General features: G+C 35.7%; 1 protein-coding gene across 6 annotated transcripts in view; it reads left to right on the top strand.

Annotated features, from left to right (window-relative positions):
- YAP1 (Yes1 associated transcriptional regulator) overlaps positions 1-15645 on the top strand; it is a gene marked incomplete at its 5' end in the record, with an annotated part of 106881 nt that overhangs the window by 38456 nt on the left and 52780 nt on the right. For all 6 annotated transcript variants that reach the window (XM_082659626.1, XM_082659622.1, XM_082659624.1 and 3 more), the window contains one exon: positions 10411-10526. In XM_082659626.1, coding sequence (XP_082515752.1) covers positions 10411-10526 — 116 coding nt within the window. The remainder of the gene's footprint in view (positions 1-10410; positions 10527-15645) is intronic.

The raw sequence follows: 15645 nt of genomic DNA, 5'->3' as shown, positions 1-15645 counted from the left end.
TGGGAACAGCCTCTAGCATGTGACTCTATAAATAACACTTGCACAACAAACATGGACTTGGTAAGTGAGCAATAAATCTGGGCTGACTGCCCATGCTTCTAAATTTTAGAACCAGTCCTGCCATCATAGTATTTAGAGGGCATGACAGCAGTAACAGAAGTTTTTAAATGAAAAGATTTTTCATATCTATTTTGTGTTATTCCTGGTTATCCGGTTTTATTCTTATTTTTTGTTGTTTCCTAAAAGTCAGCTTTGCTTGATAAAAAGAATTCTTTAGTTTGGTCACTTGGCTTCTCATTAGATACTTAGGTTTTGTGGTCTTACATATACTTCAGTACAAAGGTTCTCACCTTCTTGAGGAATGGTGGTGATTTGGTTGCCCAGTTTTCTATAAGCATAAAAACAGGGCACACTTCTATCATTTCATCTTTGTTTAGCTTTATTGGGAAGAATTAGGAACTTCTCACAGTTCCCACAATTACAGGCCCAAGCAGCAAAAGATAAGTTCACAAAGACGCATTTTGTCAAAGGATCTATCTAAGCAAGTCACTATTGCCAAAAAAAATTTTTTTAATTTTGGTTTTCCCCTATTTCAACACAAGGTCTGAAAGGTGTGTTAGGGATTAAACATTTGTCAGATGTAATTTTTTAAAGTTTCTGTTGGTTTAGTTTGTAAATTATGTTAAATTCTTATGACCAGTTTGTGCCATCTGATGTCACAGAATCTTGGCAGAGTTGGAAAGAACCAATTTGTTAGGTAACTGTGAAGTACAACCAATTTAGGACTACATTGTTGGGATTTTGTGAAAAGTAGGTTTTACAGTTTAGAAGAAAAACATTTTCAAAAGTGGATTATGAAAAGGGGATAAACCATACATATTGACTCCATTTAGGATTTAGGTCACAGTATTCCTTGGTGGTTAAAGAATAACCCGGTAGAATAAGCTTTCAATTCATCAGACAGGTTATTGAGCACTTATGCAAAGCACTGTGTTCATGTATGAAATGTAGAAAGGGAGGCTGAGATCGTTTACCCTCCAGAAATTCATGATCTGATGGGAAAGACATCTTAGACTTATGATATAAAAATGCTCTCTATTTATATTGATAGTTTAATGGTCTCTTAATGCAGTGGCTCTTATCCCTGTCAGTCTCATCAGCCTCTTTTAGTAATAAATATTTGGGAAAGTATCCTAAAATGAAATTCATATGTAACAATTTAACTACATACATAATTTTTAAAAGTCAACATTATATCAGAATTATGCAATATGGAGGAGAAATAAAGTAATTTATGATAAAAATAACATGTATATTAATTTATAAATGCTTTGGGTATTCTATATTTGAAGCTATAATAAAGTAGTCAAGTGCCTGCATCTGTACCTAAAATTGCCATGAACATGACAGTTTTGAATAAAGATCAAGTGTGTTGAGTTGGTAACTAAAATACCAAGAGGGCATTGCTGTGATAATGTGGTTATCCAAAAAGTATATACTGTTAACAGATTTCCAAACAAAACTAAGTGTAATTGATTGCCTTCCAGAAAAATTTGGTATGTAACTAAAATTGTGCAAAACATACTTTGTCTATGTATAAAATGGAGTTCTGTGTAAAATTTGGCTTTTTAGAATGTGTGGCATGACATTCAAAGTTGTGGAAGACCATCTACTGCATTGCAGGAAACCTAGCATCCAGTACCCTCTCCCCATTGTATATTTGTAAGACTGTGATAACGAAAAATGCCCTTCCCCCAATTTCTAAATTGAGAACTGTTGCTTTAAATAAAAATTATCAGTACAACACCAAATCAGTTTTTGAAAAGCTGCAGTGCTTTTTGTTTTGTTTTAAATTCAGAGTAGGCATGAAAGAGTAGAGAACTATCACCAGTGATGTAACAGTGAGAATGCTGTTTCCTTGTGATGTAAATGAATACACTTACAGTGCTACAGTCAGTGGCTAGTAGATTTCAGTGTACCCTTCTGCAGTAATGATGCAAATTAAACTTTGAATTTTTACCACAGGTTATTGGTTTTGCTTTAACTGTAATATCTACACCATGTAGTTCTTCATATACATATACAGAATATTTACCCTCCAGGCATTAGTCATACTTAAAACACAGCATAGGTGATCAAGTAGTGTCTAAGGCAGTGTTTCTCAAACTTTTAATGTGCATACAGATCTCCTATGGATCTTGTTAAGCTACAGATTCTTAATCAGTGTGTTGGGTGGAGCCTGAGGAGACCCTGACATTTTTAACAGGCTTCCTCACAGGTTTTGTCAGTTCTGCTGGCTCAAGGCCCACACTCTTTAAGGAGTAGGGATGTAAGGGAAATTGTTAATTATCCATTCCTTGAGGTGTGTAAACTTTGTCAGTATCAATGTTAATCACTAAAATTATTTTACTAAAACTACATTACTTTAATTCTCTAATACGTTCACTAATGAGTAGCATAAGGTTATCCTAAATTTTGAGGGTAGAGATAGTCATCAGTAGTTTCTATCACTACAAAACTCATTTCCCATTACGTTGCTCTGTATCCCTTAAGTAAGGGTTATGCATTTAGTATTTGATAGATGAAACATACAACAAAGAATTTGAAGAGCACCTTAGCATTTGTTGGGATGTGCTTTGCCTGGTTCATAAGAAGTGTAGCTTTTTCTTTGCCTTGGTTTAGGTGGATAGAGTTGACCATTTTATGGCTTAAATAAAAAAAAAAATTTGTATGGAGTGATTTTTCACAATGAATATTTTAAGACATTTGGTTATATGAATGAGATTATTCTTTTACTCCCAAATTATTTTGCTGCTCTTTTCCTGGGAGCCAGTATGGTCGTACCTGCATGGTTCCTTCTTATTCTAAGCTGATGGCCTTGTGCAAGTTGAACTAATGGTCCGGAAACATTGTTTCCTACCCTGAAACCTATAGTGTCTGCTGCATCTCTTCATCGTCTATCAGGGGAAACCAGACTCTTTTTCAGAGCTCTTAAAGCCCCAGACCTGTCATTCTCACTTAACTGAAGTCATCTCGTTCTTAAACATGTTCTTGACTTAACCTGTCTACCATGAAGTTTTTCCTATTTTAAATACTATTGGACTAGCACAGGAATGAAGTCTGGAGAAATATTTGAGAGCCTTTTGTGTACTGGGAGCCACAGTACTAGTTGCTTTTGTGTATGCTATTGAATTTAATTCTCAAAACCCTGGGAAGTAAGTAAATAAATCAGTCTTATTTTAACGAAGATGAAACCATTTGTCTAAACGACCTGCCTGTACAACCCAGTTTATCGTTGGCAAATTTGAGACTGGGATTTGAATCTATGTCTGCTTTCTTACTATTCCAAAGACTTCTGAAAGGAGGGATCTGGGTCTTGAAAAGGTAAGGTAGAAATTAGGTGTTTTATGGGCCAGCTGGGGAAAAGATTACCTGAGGAAGAACAGTAGTCTTAAGAAATGTAGCAGATATTTCAAAAGAATCAGATACTCATATTAAGCTTATATAGCTGTTGATTATAGCGTTGATAACACTTGATTTGCATAAAGGATTTTTTTTTTTTTTTTAGTAATACATTATCTAAGCCATCTCTCCATGACCCACTTCCAAAGTGGGTTCACTCCTTTCTTAAAATGTTTATGTGCCATTGTGACAATATCTGTTGAAGTTAATAGTAGGGAGAGTTACTTTTATTAGATTCTGAGGAATTACTTTCTTAGGAGATTAGACACTACATTATAACAGGAAGACAATGCCTAGATAGGGAAGCAACTTGCAGATTATCATATCTGTATATTAATTTATACCGGTGCCAATATTCTTGTTTCTAAAGTAAGAAACAAAGTAGGAAGGAGAAAAACCAGTGTAACTTTAGAGCTGCAGTCCACCAATTTAAGTGAGTAGAAATGGTAGGCATAATATCCCCATAACCAATTTGTCTCTTTACGAGTGCCATCAGGTAACTGATCATTAACACCTCTAATGATTGTGCATTTTTATAATAAAGGCAACTTTCTGTTCTGATGGTAGAGCTCATTTGCTGGTCTTGGAATAGTCTTAATAGTTGGCGAATTAAACAAGGAAGCATTTAAAAGGATTCTGATTCTCTTTTTGAATTACATTCCCTGAAAAAATTTTATTCTGCAAATGGCAGATTATCATTTTAGAAAATCTTTTCCTCTTTAGAGACCAATAAGGTAAAGTGAAAAGAACACTGAGCCAGAAGGTAAAAAACATTTATTTTAATCCTGGCTATGTGTGACTGGGTGTTTGGTCTACTGAGTGTTGTTGCAGAGATTTTTGTCTCCTTGTACTTCATTATTGTAGGGATTAGAGGCAGGTAAGTAGTGATGTAGAGGTTAGTCTTAAGAAATCTAAACAACATCCAAAATACTCTCACAGCAAAAGGAAGTCTGATATAGTACAAAGAGTGCAGATTTTTGCATCAGTTCTCATTCCTGAGTTTAAATCCCATTTCTGCTGCATACTATTCCGCTGCTCTTGGGCATATCACTTAATCTTAACAAATTGTAGGAAGGGACTTCCCTGGTGGCGCAGTGGTTAAGAGTCCTCCTGCCAATGAAGGGGACACAGGTTCGAGCCCTGGTCGGGGAAGATCCCACATGCCACGGAGCAACTAAGCCCGTGCGCCACAACTGCTGAGCCTGTTCTCTAGAGCCCGCGAGCCACGACTACTGAAGCCTGAGCGCCTAGAGCCCGTGCTCCATAACAAGAGAAGGCACCGCAATGAGAAGCCTGCGCACCGCAACGAAGAGTAGCCCCTGTTCGCTGCAACTAGAGAAAGCCCACGCACAGCAGTGAAGACCCAGTGTGGCCAAAAACAAATAAATAAATTTTTAAAAAATAAAAATAAATTGTAGTAAGTGATTATTTTGTTCAATCTCTGTGAGAGACTCATGAAACAATAGCATGGTATCATCTTCCTGTTGAACATCGGTCCTGGAGAGATGAGATCTTTGGGTCTCCCCATTGTAGCTTCTTCAGGTAGCATTTCATGATCTTATGGATTTCCCCATAATTTGAAGATGTGACAGTAATATTGTTATTCTTTATAAGATCAGAATTCCTTATATTCCCTGCCCACGTTTGAGTTTCATAAGGTTCACATCTCACAGGAGGATATAAAGCGCTTCAAATATTTCTATATACTGTAGCCTCAATTAACTTTTGTGGGATTATGCAAAACGTCAGTTTACTAATGATTCACTTTAGATTTTTGCCCCTTTTTTGGTTCTACATGGATTCTGCTAAGTCATCTAATACGTAAGGCCAGATTCTGTAGTATAAAGTAAAAGACAAAAGCCAACAGGAGAGGTGGCTCTGTATACGCAGGAGAGACTGCTGCTGGACGTGGACCTTGGTCAAAGTACAGCTGCTTATGTTTCATCAGTCTAAACTTTGAAAGGTTCATTGTTTCCCAGTCTTAGCTGCTCCAGAGTAAGATCATAGGGTTTATCTTGGTCATAAATCCAATCACCTTTTCTTTTCCAAAGTAATAGGAAAGAATAATTTATTTACATATCTTGAAGGGGCTGGAGAATTTCACACTTATCTATTTTCCTGTAGTAAGTTCAGCAGCTAGACTATTCTTAGGAGCAAGATAAACTAAATTTTAAATTATTTTCTATGTTATATATAACCACTCATATTTTTAACTCTGAAAATACTGTTTATGAGTTTTGCTTAATTTTCTCTCCTTGGTTTGTATATTTTGATTCTGTTATTTATAATTTGACCTTTTTTAGAATCTGTAGTTTAAGTGAAAATTCTTTTCAGCCCATTCTCTGATTAGCATTTATGTGAACTCTTAATCACCTACATTCTTAAATAATGCACACTGCTCTAATATTCATTGCGTTTACTATTTATTGAGCCCTACTATGTACCAGGCACTCTCCCAGGTACACCTTCTTCAAGGAGCTTATATTCTAGTAGTAATAGAAACTCTGTTTTGTAATATTTTGTAAATTTTGTAAATTCTTTTATTGAATCTTCAATACCATGCCTTTTTATTATACTCCCTCTTTAGTATTTATGCAATTATTTGTTATTCAATGTATATTACAAAGAATTTACATTTTTGAATATTGTCCTTTTCATGTGTATGTCTAGTACAGAAATTGTTTTCAGAATTCCTGGGTACCAGATGTAGTCTTGTTGTGTACTGGATATGTGACCTTGTGCAAGTCCCTCACTTTTTCATAGTGGAGGTACCAATAATGCCAGCCTCCTTAATCCTCTTAATGCTATATCTCTCGATAAGAGAGTAGAAGTCCTCACACCAGAATGCGATCAACTTTGACCAACCAGTGAAATTATTTGCTTCTACCCTATCCTTTCTTCCTCACCTCCTTACAGTGGAAGCAGTGTCTACATTCTGTTCCTTCTCACTCTCTAATGGATGACTATAACTCTTCATTGATCCTTTAGCACATCTTCAGCTACTCTGTTTTCATTCACATTTAAACAGTTGAGTTTCTTCCTCCGGAAAAAAACAAAAATTCATATCCATCCATTTGTGGTTTTGTACACAACTAAATCTGTCTGTTTTCTTACCTCCTATGCACTGTACCCCCATCATGCCACTGAAGCTGCTCTTGCCAGTGTCACCAATAATCTCCTTATTACTATTTCTAGTGGGTCTAGAATCCTTACCTGCAATTACATTTTTGGAAAAGAAGGTGGGTATTGATAAAGTCAGTAAGGCGACAAGGACTTTGGGAGAAAGTTTGATGTTCTTAGGGCAAAAAGAAAACAGCTTTCTTTTCATTAATTCATTGACAAATATTTATCAAGCACTTTATTAACCATTGAAGATACAGTAGTTAATAAAATGGATAAAAGTCCCTTTTTCTCTGGAGCTTGTTAGTTTGAGGAAATAGACAAACAAAATAAGTAAATTATGTGTCAGATAATGATAAAGGATTATCAAACAAAAATAAAGCAAAGAAGAGGGAGTAGAAGTTTAAATAGGGTGGATTTTAGATGATATGGCTACGGAAGGCCTCACTAAGAGTAAGACATTTGAGCAAAGACCAGGAGATGAGGGAAGGTCCCGTGCAAATATCTGGGGGAAGAGTAGGCCTAGCAAACTATTTATTTTGTCTAAGCAAAAATAGTTCTTTGTCCTATGAAATGTTTTTATAAAGATTTTCATTCTTATGATAAGGAAGACTGGATATTTTGGGGTATACTTCTGCAAATTGACTTTTTAGGATAAAACAGTATTCATGATTTAATCTTATAGAAAAAGTGAAGACAAAAACTCTAAAGCTAATTTTATTTCACATTCCCTTTAGCATCTAGATGGTTGCATGCTTTTAGAGTTGGGACAGTTTAAATAATGGCATATTTATTCCTTAAAAAAATGTATATCTTTTTTGAGTAAGTGAGACATTAGCTGAAGTAACATAGGGTAGCTTTATAGGGCTCTAAACTATCTTACTGAGGTTCAACAGAAGCCTTTTCAGGAGGAGAAATTTTAGCATTTGTACACTTAGTAGTATTTCAGCAAAATAATCACTTTTATGAGAGCAGTAAAACTATACATTCTCTGCATTATATTCAAAACACTAATTTATTTAAAGGAGAAAGACGCCTTAAGAACAGACTTACAGATTGGCTCCACTATTTGGGAAGATTCATGTGCTTGTTATTGGAATATGGTCATTTAGTCATCAGAATAGGGTCCTAAACCCTCAAGTGGACTGCAAGCTAGTTATAAATGGATTAATATGATTTACATAATTGGTTAGTTTTCAGAGAAACCTTTTAGATATTTAGAAAACCTTCAACAGTCAGAATCCAGAACTTGCTTCTCTCTTCTCTTTTACCCCTCATAAAGGTAACAGATTTTAAGAAGTACTGGAGGGCTTACCTGGTGGCGCAGTGGTTGAGAGTCCGCCTGCCGATGCAGGGGACATGGGTTCGTGCCCCAGTCTGGGAAGATCCCACATGCCGCAGAGCGGCTGGGCCCGTGAGCCGTGGCCGCTGAGCCTGCGCGTCCGGAGCCTGTGCTCCGCAACGGGAGAGGCCACGACAGTGAGAGGCCCGCGTACCGGAAAAAAAAAAAAAAGAAGTACTGGAGACAAGGAGTAGGCAGGTGGCACACAATTTCATTCATATTTAAGAGCCAATAATAATGAATCACTGGCCATTTTTCCTGGTTTCTTAACATTGTAACAGGCAGTGAGAAACAGAAACATTTCCCTAAATTTTGGTTGTCTTACAGGTTTCAAGTTTCTTTCCTTCAGTATGACTGTATTAATTATCGTGTATTGCTTTATATCTGTAAGCATGAGAAGCACTGAATAGGAAACATTTTAGGGTTTAATTTGTTCAGTGGCTCACATGGAGGATGGAAAAGGAATAAACTCTTAACTGAGCTTGATAAGGATGTGATCTTTTAGAATGAGGTGTTTACATATACACTTGTACAAGGTTTTGCCTGTATTGTCTAGACCTGAGCAGTGCTAGTGCAACTGCTAAAAAGCATATATGACTGGTAAAGAAGTGCTGATAAGGTGATATTTGAGAGACTATATACTCTACTAAATAAATATTCTCTCTTAGCATTTTTAGTTGGTCTGTGATAGCCTTCAATTGTCATTCCCAAGTGTACAAATCTTCCACATTTTTTACCCCCCTGTTTTCATCTTCTTTCTGCTTGCTTAGGAAAAAGAATTCTCCCATCTCTAGTAGATAATATTTAAGGTCCATTCTAGCCAGAGTCTAAGATCCTTTCTTACTGTGTTATTGATATGGTAACATTATTGATGAGAGAGCATTCTGGTTCCATTTCAGGAAAATTAACGACAGGATGTCATTTCCTTTACTATTTACATGGGTATTTATCATGGGATGAGTCAGGAAGAGAGAAATCAGATTTGAAATTTAAATAGCCATAGAGAAAACGATTTGAGGGTTTTGTGGGGTTTTTTTTTTGCGGTATGTGGGCCTCTCACTGTTGTGGCCTCTCCCATTGCGGAGCACAGGCTCCGGACGCGCAGGTCAGCAGCCATGGCTCAACGGGCCCAGCCGCTCTGCGGCATGTGGGATCTTCCCAGACCGGGGCACGAACCCGCGTCCCCTGCATCGGCAGGCGGACTCTCAACCACTGCGCCACCAGGGAAGCCCTTGAGGGTTTTTTTTAATAACTTATTTCTAATGCCCTCCCTCCCCCATTTCAAAGATAATGAGTTCATGATTGTCTTTCTAGGTTTTCCTATTATTAAACAGTTCTGTAATTTTGCCATCTAAACACTTAAAACATTTTGATGTCTATCCTTCCCATGTGTTTTCAGTACACACACGTTTAAACAATTAGCCTCAATTGTTTTACAATCTACTTTTAAAAGCTGTATTATGAATATTTTCTATGCTATTAAATATTATTCTAAAATATTTTCAATAGCTGCAATATAGTACGTTATATGTAACAAGATTTAATTAGTCCCTCTGGTTAGATGTTGTTATCTACTTTTAGATTTTTGCTTTTATTAATTATACAGAAGAGAACGTTGCATAAATCTTTGAATACTTCCCTGGCTATTTCTTCAAGATAAATTTTCAGGTGGTTTCATGGGTATAATATTTTTAGTTTTTGTTTCAGCGAAACAATTACTCTTTGCTGGAGGAAGAAAACTATATTTTTTGAATGCTCATATGCCAAATACTGTGCAAGATGCCTTGTAGTCACATATTTCATATAATTTTTAGCTGTTTTCTTCCCCATTTTTATAGATGAAGACATCTATATGCATGTGTGTAAGATATTTTGCAGTACGTTAACAGTATGTAGAAACTGTTTAAATGTTTTGTTTAGCAAATAACAAAGGCATTCAGCAGTCACAGGAAACAATCAAGTTTGTAATTCTGTTTTGGCTTTGGAATATGTACTATAATAAGACTTCATCTTTTCATGTTTTATTTGTTCAGTGTAAAGGGTTTTAGGTCTTAAAATTATATGTTAATTGGCAATTATAGCTCTAGGAGGAAAAAAGTGGGTGATTCCCTTATGAATTTTGGGTTTTGCTCATATGACTACTGTTATAGATGATTAATTTATAAATCACATTTTATCTTTAAATTAGAAGCAGATAATAATTGTCTGCTAGGTGAAAATGGTTTCCCTTCACTTAAAACTCCAGACATAACTTTTTCAAATTTTGCACTTGCAAGATCTAAGAGGGGAAAGTTCAGAGATATAAGGATGACAGAAGGTTGCAGAGGAAGGGTGAGAGCAGTGAGGTGACAAGACTGTATGCTTTTACAGAGCTAATTTAGAATCCTTTGCCTACTGCTTCATAGAGCTACCCTATGTTGATAAGTGAGGTTGTTGTTTTTAGGGCCTCGTATTTGTTGTCTAATGCAGTGGATGTTTTGTCTCAGTCACATAGATCAAACAACAACATGGCAGGACCCCAGGAAGGCCATGCTCTCCCAGATGAACGTTACATCCCCTACCAGTCCACCAGTGCAGCAGAACATGATGAATTCAGCCTCAGGTGAGTGAAATGCTGTAATTAGAGCACACCAAGTAATGCTCGTGCATTGATAAAACTTTCTGTGGAAAATAGTAGTTATTCTTTTAAGGAAACTGGAGCATGGATGATGGTTATTTTCTATCCACTTTCATAAGGGAAACTTATCTTATTTCAAATAACCTGCCGAAAGCCAGCAGATTTTAAAGTTTCAGTTCTGAAGTGAATATCTCAAATTCCTAGTTTGGTTAACTTTGACATGCTTGTGTTTTATTGTGCCGCTTTCTTGTGTCTCTTAGAGTTGAAGTTTCCTCCCTCTTCCTTTTGTGGTTTGGATGGGAAGCCAAGCTGTGGTGTTCTTAACTCACCTCTTAAAGTGGATGTTTGTTCTACCTTGAGAATAACTGGAAGGTAGCAACTTATAAAGCTCAAAGCATCTTTCTTAGGGCTGGTACATGTTATTTAACACATTTCCACCTTTTTCACAGAAGATAAACCTGAGTATAAATTTTTTTTCTGTCTCCTATTTGGCAGTTTACTTAAATCTGCCGTTTTTCTCATCTATATAATGGGTAGTGGTCATGCCCCTTATTATAGAGAGGAAGATATTAAAGGAAATCATATAATACATATAAAGCATTTATATTACAGTTCTAGTACGGAGTAGATACTAAGTAAATCTTTAGTTCCTTCTTCCCTAGGTCAGTTAGATAATTGTCTGGCTTCTTCTTTGTTACATGGGCCCAAGGCCATAGCTACCCATTATGCATCTTTGTGCATGTTAGGAAAAGGTACCCCTTCCTCTGGGAAGATGCAGCCCTATGCCTGGCATCAAGGATTGAGCATTTGGGCTGGATTTCTGACCATTCCCCTACCCCACCCAAACACACACAAACACACTTTATCCCCTTTACTGAGTGTCCTGGGTCAGGGCACAGATGGCAGCTGTAATTGGCAGCCCTAGTGGCCTTAATGGCTTCCTCCTTCACAGCCCATCCATCTTCCCTACCCAATAAACTGATCAACATGATATTATTGGAAGCTGCACTGTAGATTTTCTTAAACAGCAGCCTTTGGAAAGGGACTGGTAGAGTTGGAGAGGGTGGTACAGTTCATTGTCACAAGGATTCCTTGACCAGGAAAGGTCACAAAATTTGAAATGTCCTTCTGCCCCTAAAGATGGTGACAATGTGTGAGAATGTTTTTGCTGTTGCATTAACTCTATGTTCTTGCCTTTGGTGGGTTGAACACTTGAAAGGATTCAAGAAAATGAAAGTCAAGGCAAGATTCGTGACTGAGCTTCTCTTATCATAAAGTTTCTTTATATAAACTCTTGAAGAGTTTATATAATCTTCCATTTTATCTTCCATTTTAGCTAATTTTAATATCAGTACATTTACTTATCCTCAGAACCTGTTTTATGTGTGACACTTGAGTTAAAATTTTTCAAAAGCAAAAAATTATGCAAGTATTTATTGACTGATATTTTTACTTGACAACCATTTTTTTAATTATCAAATTTCCAAATAAAAGTTCTGAAAGCTGCTTCGTATTTATAATCCGAAGAAGATGACGCACATTTTTTATTTTGTCATAATCCATCAAAAACTATACCTGGGAAATTAGTAACAAACAACTCATTAATATAAATTTTATTTTGAAAGATTAGGCATTTTGCATCTAAAAGGTTGATTATGATTCTTTTAGAACATTGGTTTGTTTATGTTTTTCCTATTAAATTTTCTAATAGTAATGGTCTAAGGAAATGGGGAGAATTTGTGTTCAGATTTATGTTTAAAACCAAAAGTATATATCAAATTGGTTTTAATGGATTTTAGAATATTTGTGTATCTTTTATTTCAGCTCTGCGTTTTATAAAATATGAAATGTGTTTTTATATACTGCATACAAATTAATAGACATGCTTACTGCTGTATATTAATAAAAGAGGTGACTGGCAGGAACAGTTTGAGTAAAGTGGCAAGAAGCACGATTGTAGTGGGTGGGTAGCATTGTATGAGACAGAGAGAGTTGGAGGGAGGACCTGAAATGGGAAAAGCCACCCCGAAAGAGACTTGAGCATGTTTAAATGGTAGTAGAAGGTATTAAATAATAATAGGAAGCCCTGTTTATATGTCAGGCTTCCTGATGAGGCCATTTTGTACAATCTCATTCAATTCTCATAATGGTCATTTAAGTTAGGTGCTGTTATTAGTCTCACTTCACATCTGAGAAACATTGAGTGACTATTTAAAAACAAATAGAAGACTTCTACATGGTGTTGAAATGCTTGGGAATGAATGTCATGGGAACTATAATCTTGATAACCTCATGTTCACATAAAGTTATAGCCATAATGTCATTTTAATAAGGGTTCAACCCAGGGTCTTGTCCTTATCCATCTGTAACAAACCCATGGAGTTTGGCGGCTGTGCATTCTCCACTGAGGTTACACAGCATGATTTCTCAAATAGCTTTAAGAGAAAATGATCTTATCTCTCAGTCAAGGATTTCTCCTTGAGAAAAGCAGCAAAATTGATGCTCCTCTGTGCTTGGAAAATAATCTTCTGAGTTTTTAGAGCCTGGAGCCAGTGAGCAAGAATTGTGAGGGTATATAAATAAATTTCCAGGGTATTTACTGTAACAAAGCAGCAAGCCTGTTTCCAGTTAAGCAGCGTGTCTACAGACAATTTTCACCCTAAAGGGAATGCCTTCTGAACCTGGTAATCTGAAGCCTTTGAATAAAAGAGGAAGGTACACAGCTCTTTTGAAGCACTTTACTGGGTTAATCAAGCTAAATGCAGCTTGATTTACATTTTTATCATTAATTATTTTAACAAGAACTTTCTAGTGTTAGTCTTTTTAAAAAACTCTCCTCATTCAAATATTTGAGTCCAGCTTTGTGTTCTGTTCTAATTATTTCTAATCAGGCCACTTTCCTTTAAAATACTGTATTTTCTCCAGACTCTCCAGTTTTCTGCATAATTTTTAATGGAACTGAATAATATTTTAAGATTTCCTCCAGTTCTAAGATTTTATGAAATCCAATTTATTTCACTCAGATTTGGTTTAGCAAAAATGATTAGTTTACTTTTGCTTTTTATAAGTCCTTTTTCAAAATATGAGGTTGAAATGATGAATTTCATTGCTAGACTGGAGATGTGTGATTTGTAATTGGCCAAATTTCTAAATATATGTAATTGAGAAATCACTTAAAACAAAGCTGCACCTGGAAAGGGTTCCTTACTTGATCCTAGGAAGAAATTTATATTCTTTAACTGTCCATTTAATTGACAAGACAGTGAACTTTGTGAAAGGAATTTGAAAAGTGAGGAAAAGAAAATTATTAAAGGAAATTTGAATAATTTAGTAAGATAATAGTTCTATTTTACTTTACATTAAAATATATAATACTATATACACACATATAAAAGTATACACAAACCCTGTTCTGTTAAATTACTTGATGTTGCCCTTTACAAGTTATATTAAAAATGTATTATGCTTATAGCACATTAGTAGCCTTTTGATGCATGCTTGGGATCTATATAAAATAGTTCTGCATACTAAGAGTTGGGTAAACAGTAGTGGTTTTTGTTTTAGACATTAGAAGATAAGGACTTGGGGAGAGAAAAGTGGTAATTCTCCTTTAACCAGCTCTATTTATATGAAGATGTTAAGTTTTTTATTAGTAGCTTGTTAACAGTGACCCACAAGATTGCTGAATCTTAAAGCAGCATTAAAGTCAAGAAAATATACTCTGTGATAATCCAGAAATAACTTGGTGCCAAAGGACTGGTGACTGTTTAAGACCATTAAAAATTGTGTAAACCTTGATTTAAATTATACAAAATCAATGAGACCAGTTGTCTGCTTTTTTAAAATTTACCTTTGCTAACAATCCAAAGTCAGATGTCTTGTTACAGATACATTTTAAGGGATTCATTATTTTCATGTTTTAAGTCTGGCATTTATTTTTGACTAATGCCCAGATCTACCAATGCAGCACTTTCTGATTTCCCCATTATGAAAACCTGCATGGAATTCCTAGGAAATATATCAAGATGGGTGGAGAAAATGCCCTCTTGATCATGGAAGGTGATGTGTGTTGGAAGAATTTGCTAAGCACCTCCATTGCAGTGGGGAAAATATTCAGAAGCAAGCAGAGTGGGTAGTACAGAGCTTCCTTGATATTTGCCTGCCGTATTACTTCTGCTTTGTGTAATCTGTGTCAGAGGACCAAAGACCAAATGGGAAAGAGAGATTGTAACCAAGGAAAATATGACATAGGACAGATGTGAAATGTGAAAATAACAGGTAGAAAGTTGATATGAGTTTCTTAACTTTAAAAAGCACAGAAGAGGTAAGGATGTATGGGAAGTTGCACAGCGGACCACAGGTTTTAGGAGTTGATAATTCTTACTTCATGTGTTGTAGTTCACAAACTTCTAAGTTCTACTTTTCACCTTTGGAGTGAACTGAGAAGGAATTTAGAATAGGGGTTAAGATCAAGGGCTCTGGGGTCAGGTGGACATGGGTTTGAATCCCAGCTCTGTCACTTAACTGACTATGAGATCTTAGATAAGTGAGTATATCTACCTGTGCCTCATTTCTTCACTTGGAAAACGGGGTGACAATAATAATAGTAACACTAAATTTATAGGGCTATTGTGAAGATTAAATGACACAATCTATATAAAGTGATGGGTACATAGAAATTAGTATTAACAATATACCGTGCTTGGTATAATATATTGAATATATAAAAGTAAATGTGATCTGATCTGATATTTTACAGTGTAATCAGTTTACATTGCCTGGTAATTACTGTTACTTCATTTAAAATAAGTTTTTAAATCTGTTACCACACTATTTTTTAGGGTTATGTTTATCTCTGTAAGCTTTTTATCATCAAATATGCATCATTGGTTCTTACGCAAGTCATGCGTTGTCTTCTGGCTTTTAGTTTCACATAGATTCTCCAAGCGTGAGAGTGTTGATAAGAGTGTTAAATATAAATATGGTTTTCTTCTCATGGGTCAAACCTTTTCTGATTCTTAAAGTTTTTTATTATTGTAAGATGGAAATTGTTTGTCAGTCTGAAATTGTAATATATGGAACAACACTTAAGTATACCAAACAG

Source organism: Grampus griseus (assembly GCF_964374135.1).
Source record: "Grampus griseus genome assembly, chromosome: 8".
Lineage (NCBI taxonomy): Eukaryota > Metazoa > Chordata > Mammalia > Artiodactyla > Delphinidae > Grampus > Grampus griseus.
The sequence above is the reverse complement of the archived record's forward strand: the minus strand, read 5'-3'. Positions and strand labels throughout refer to the sequence as shown.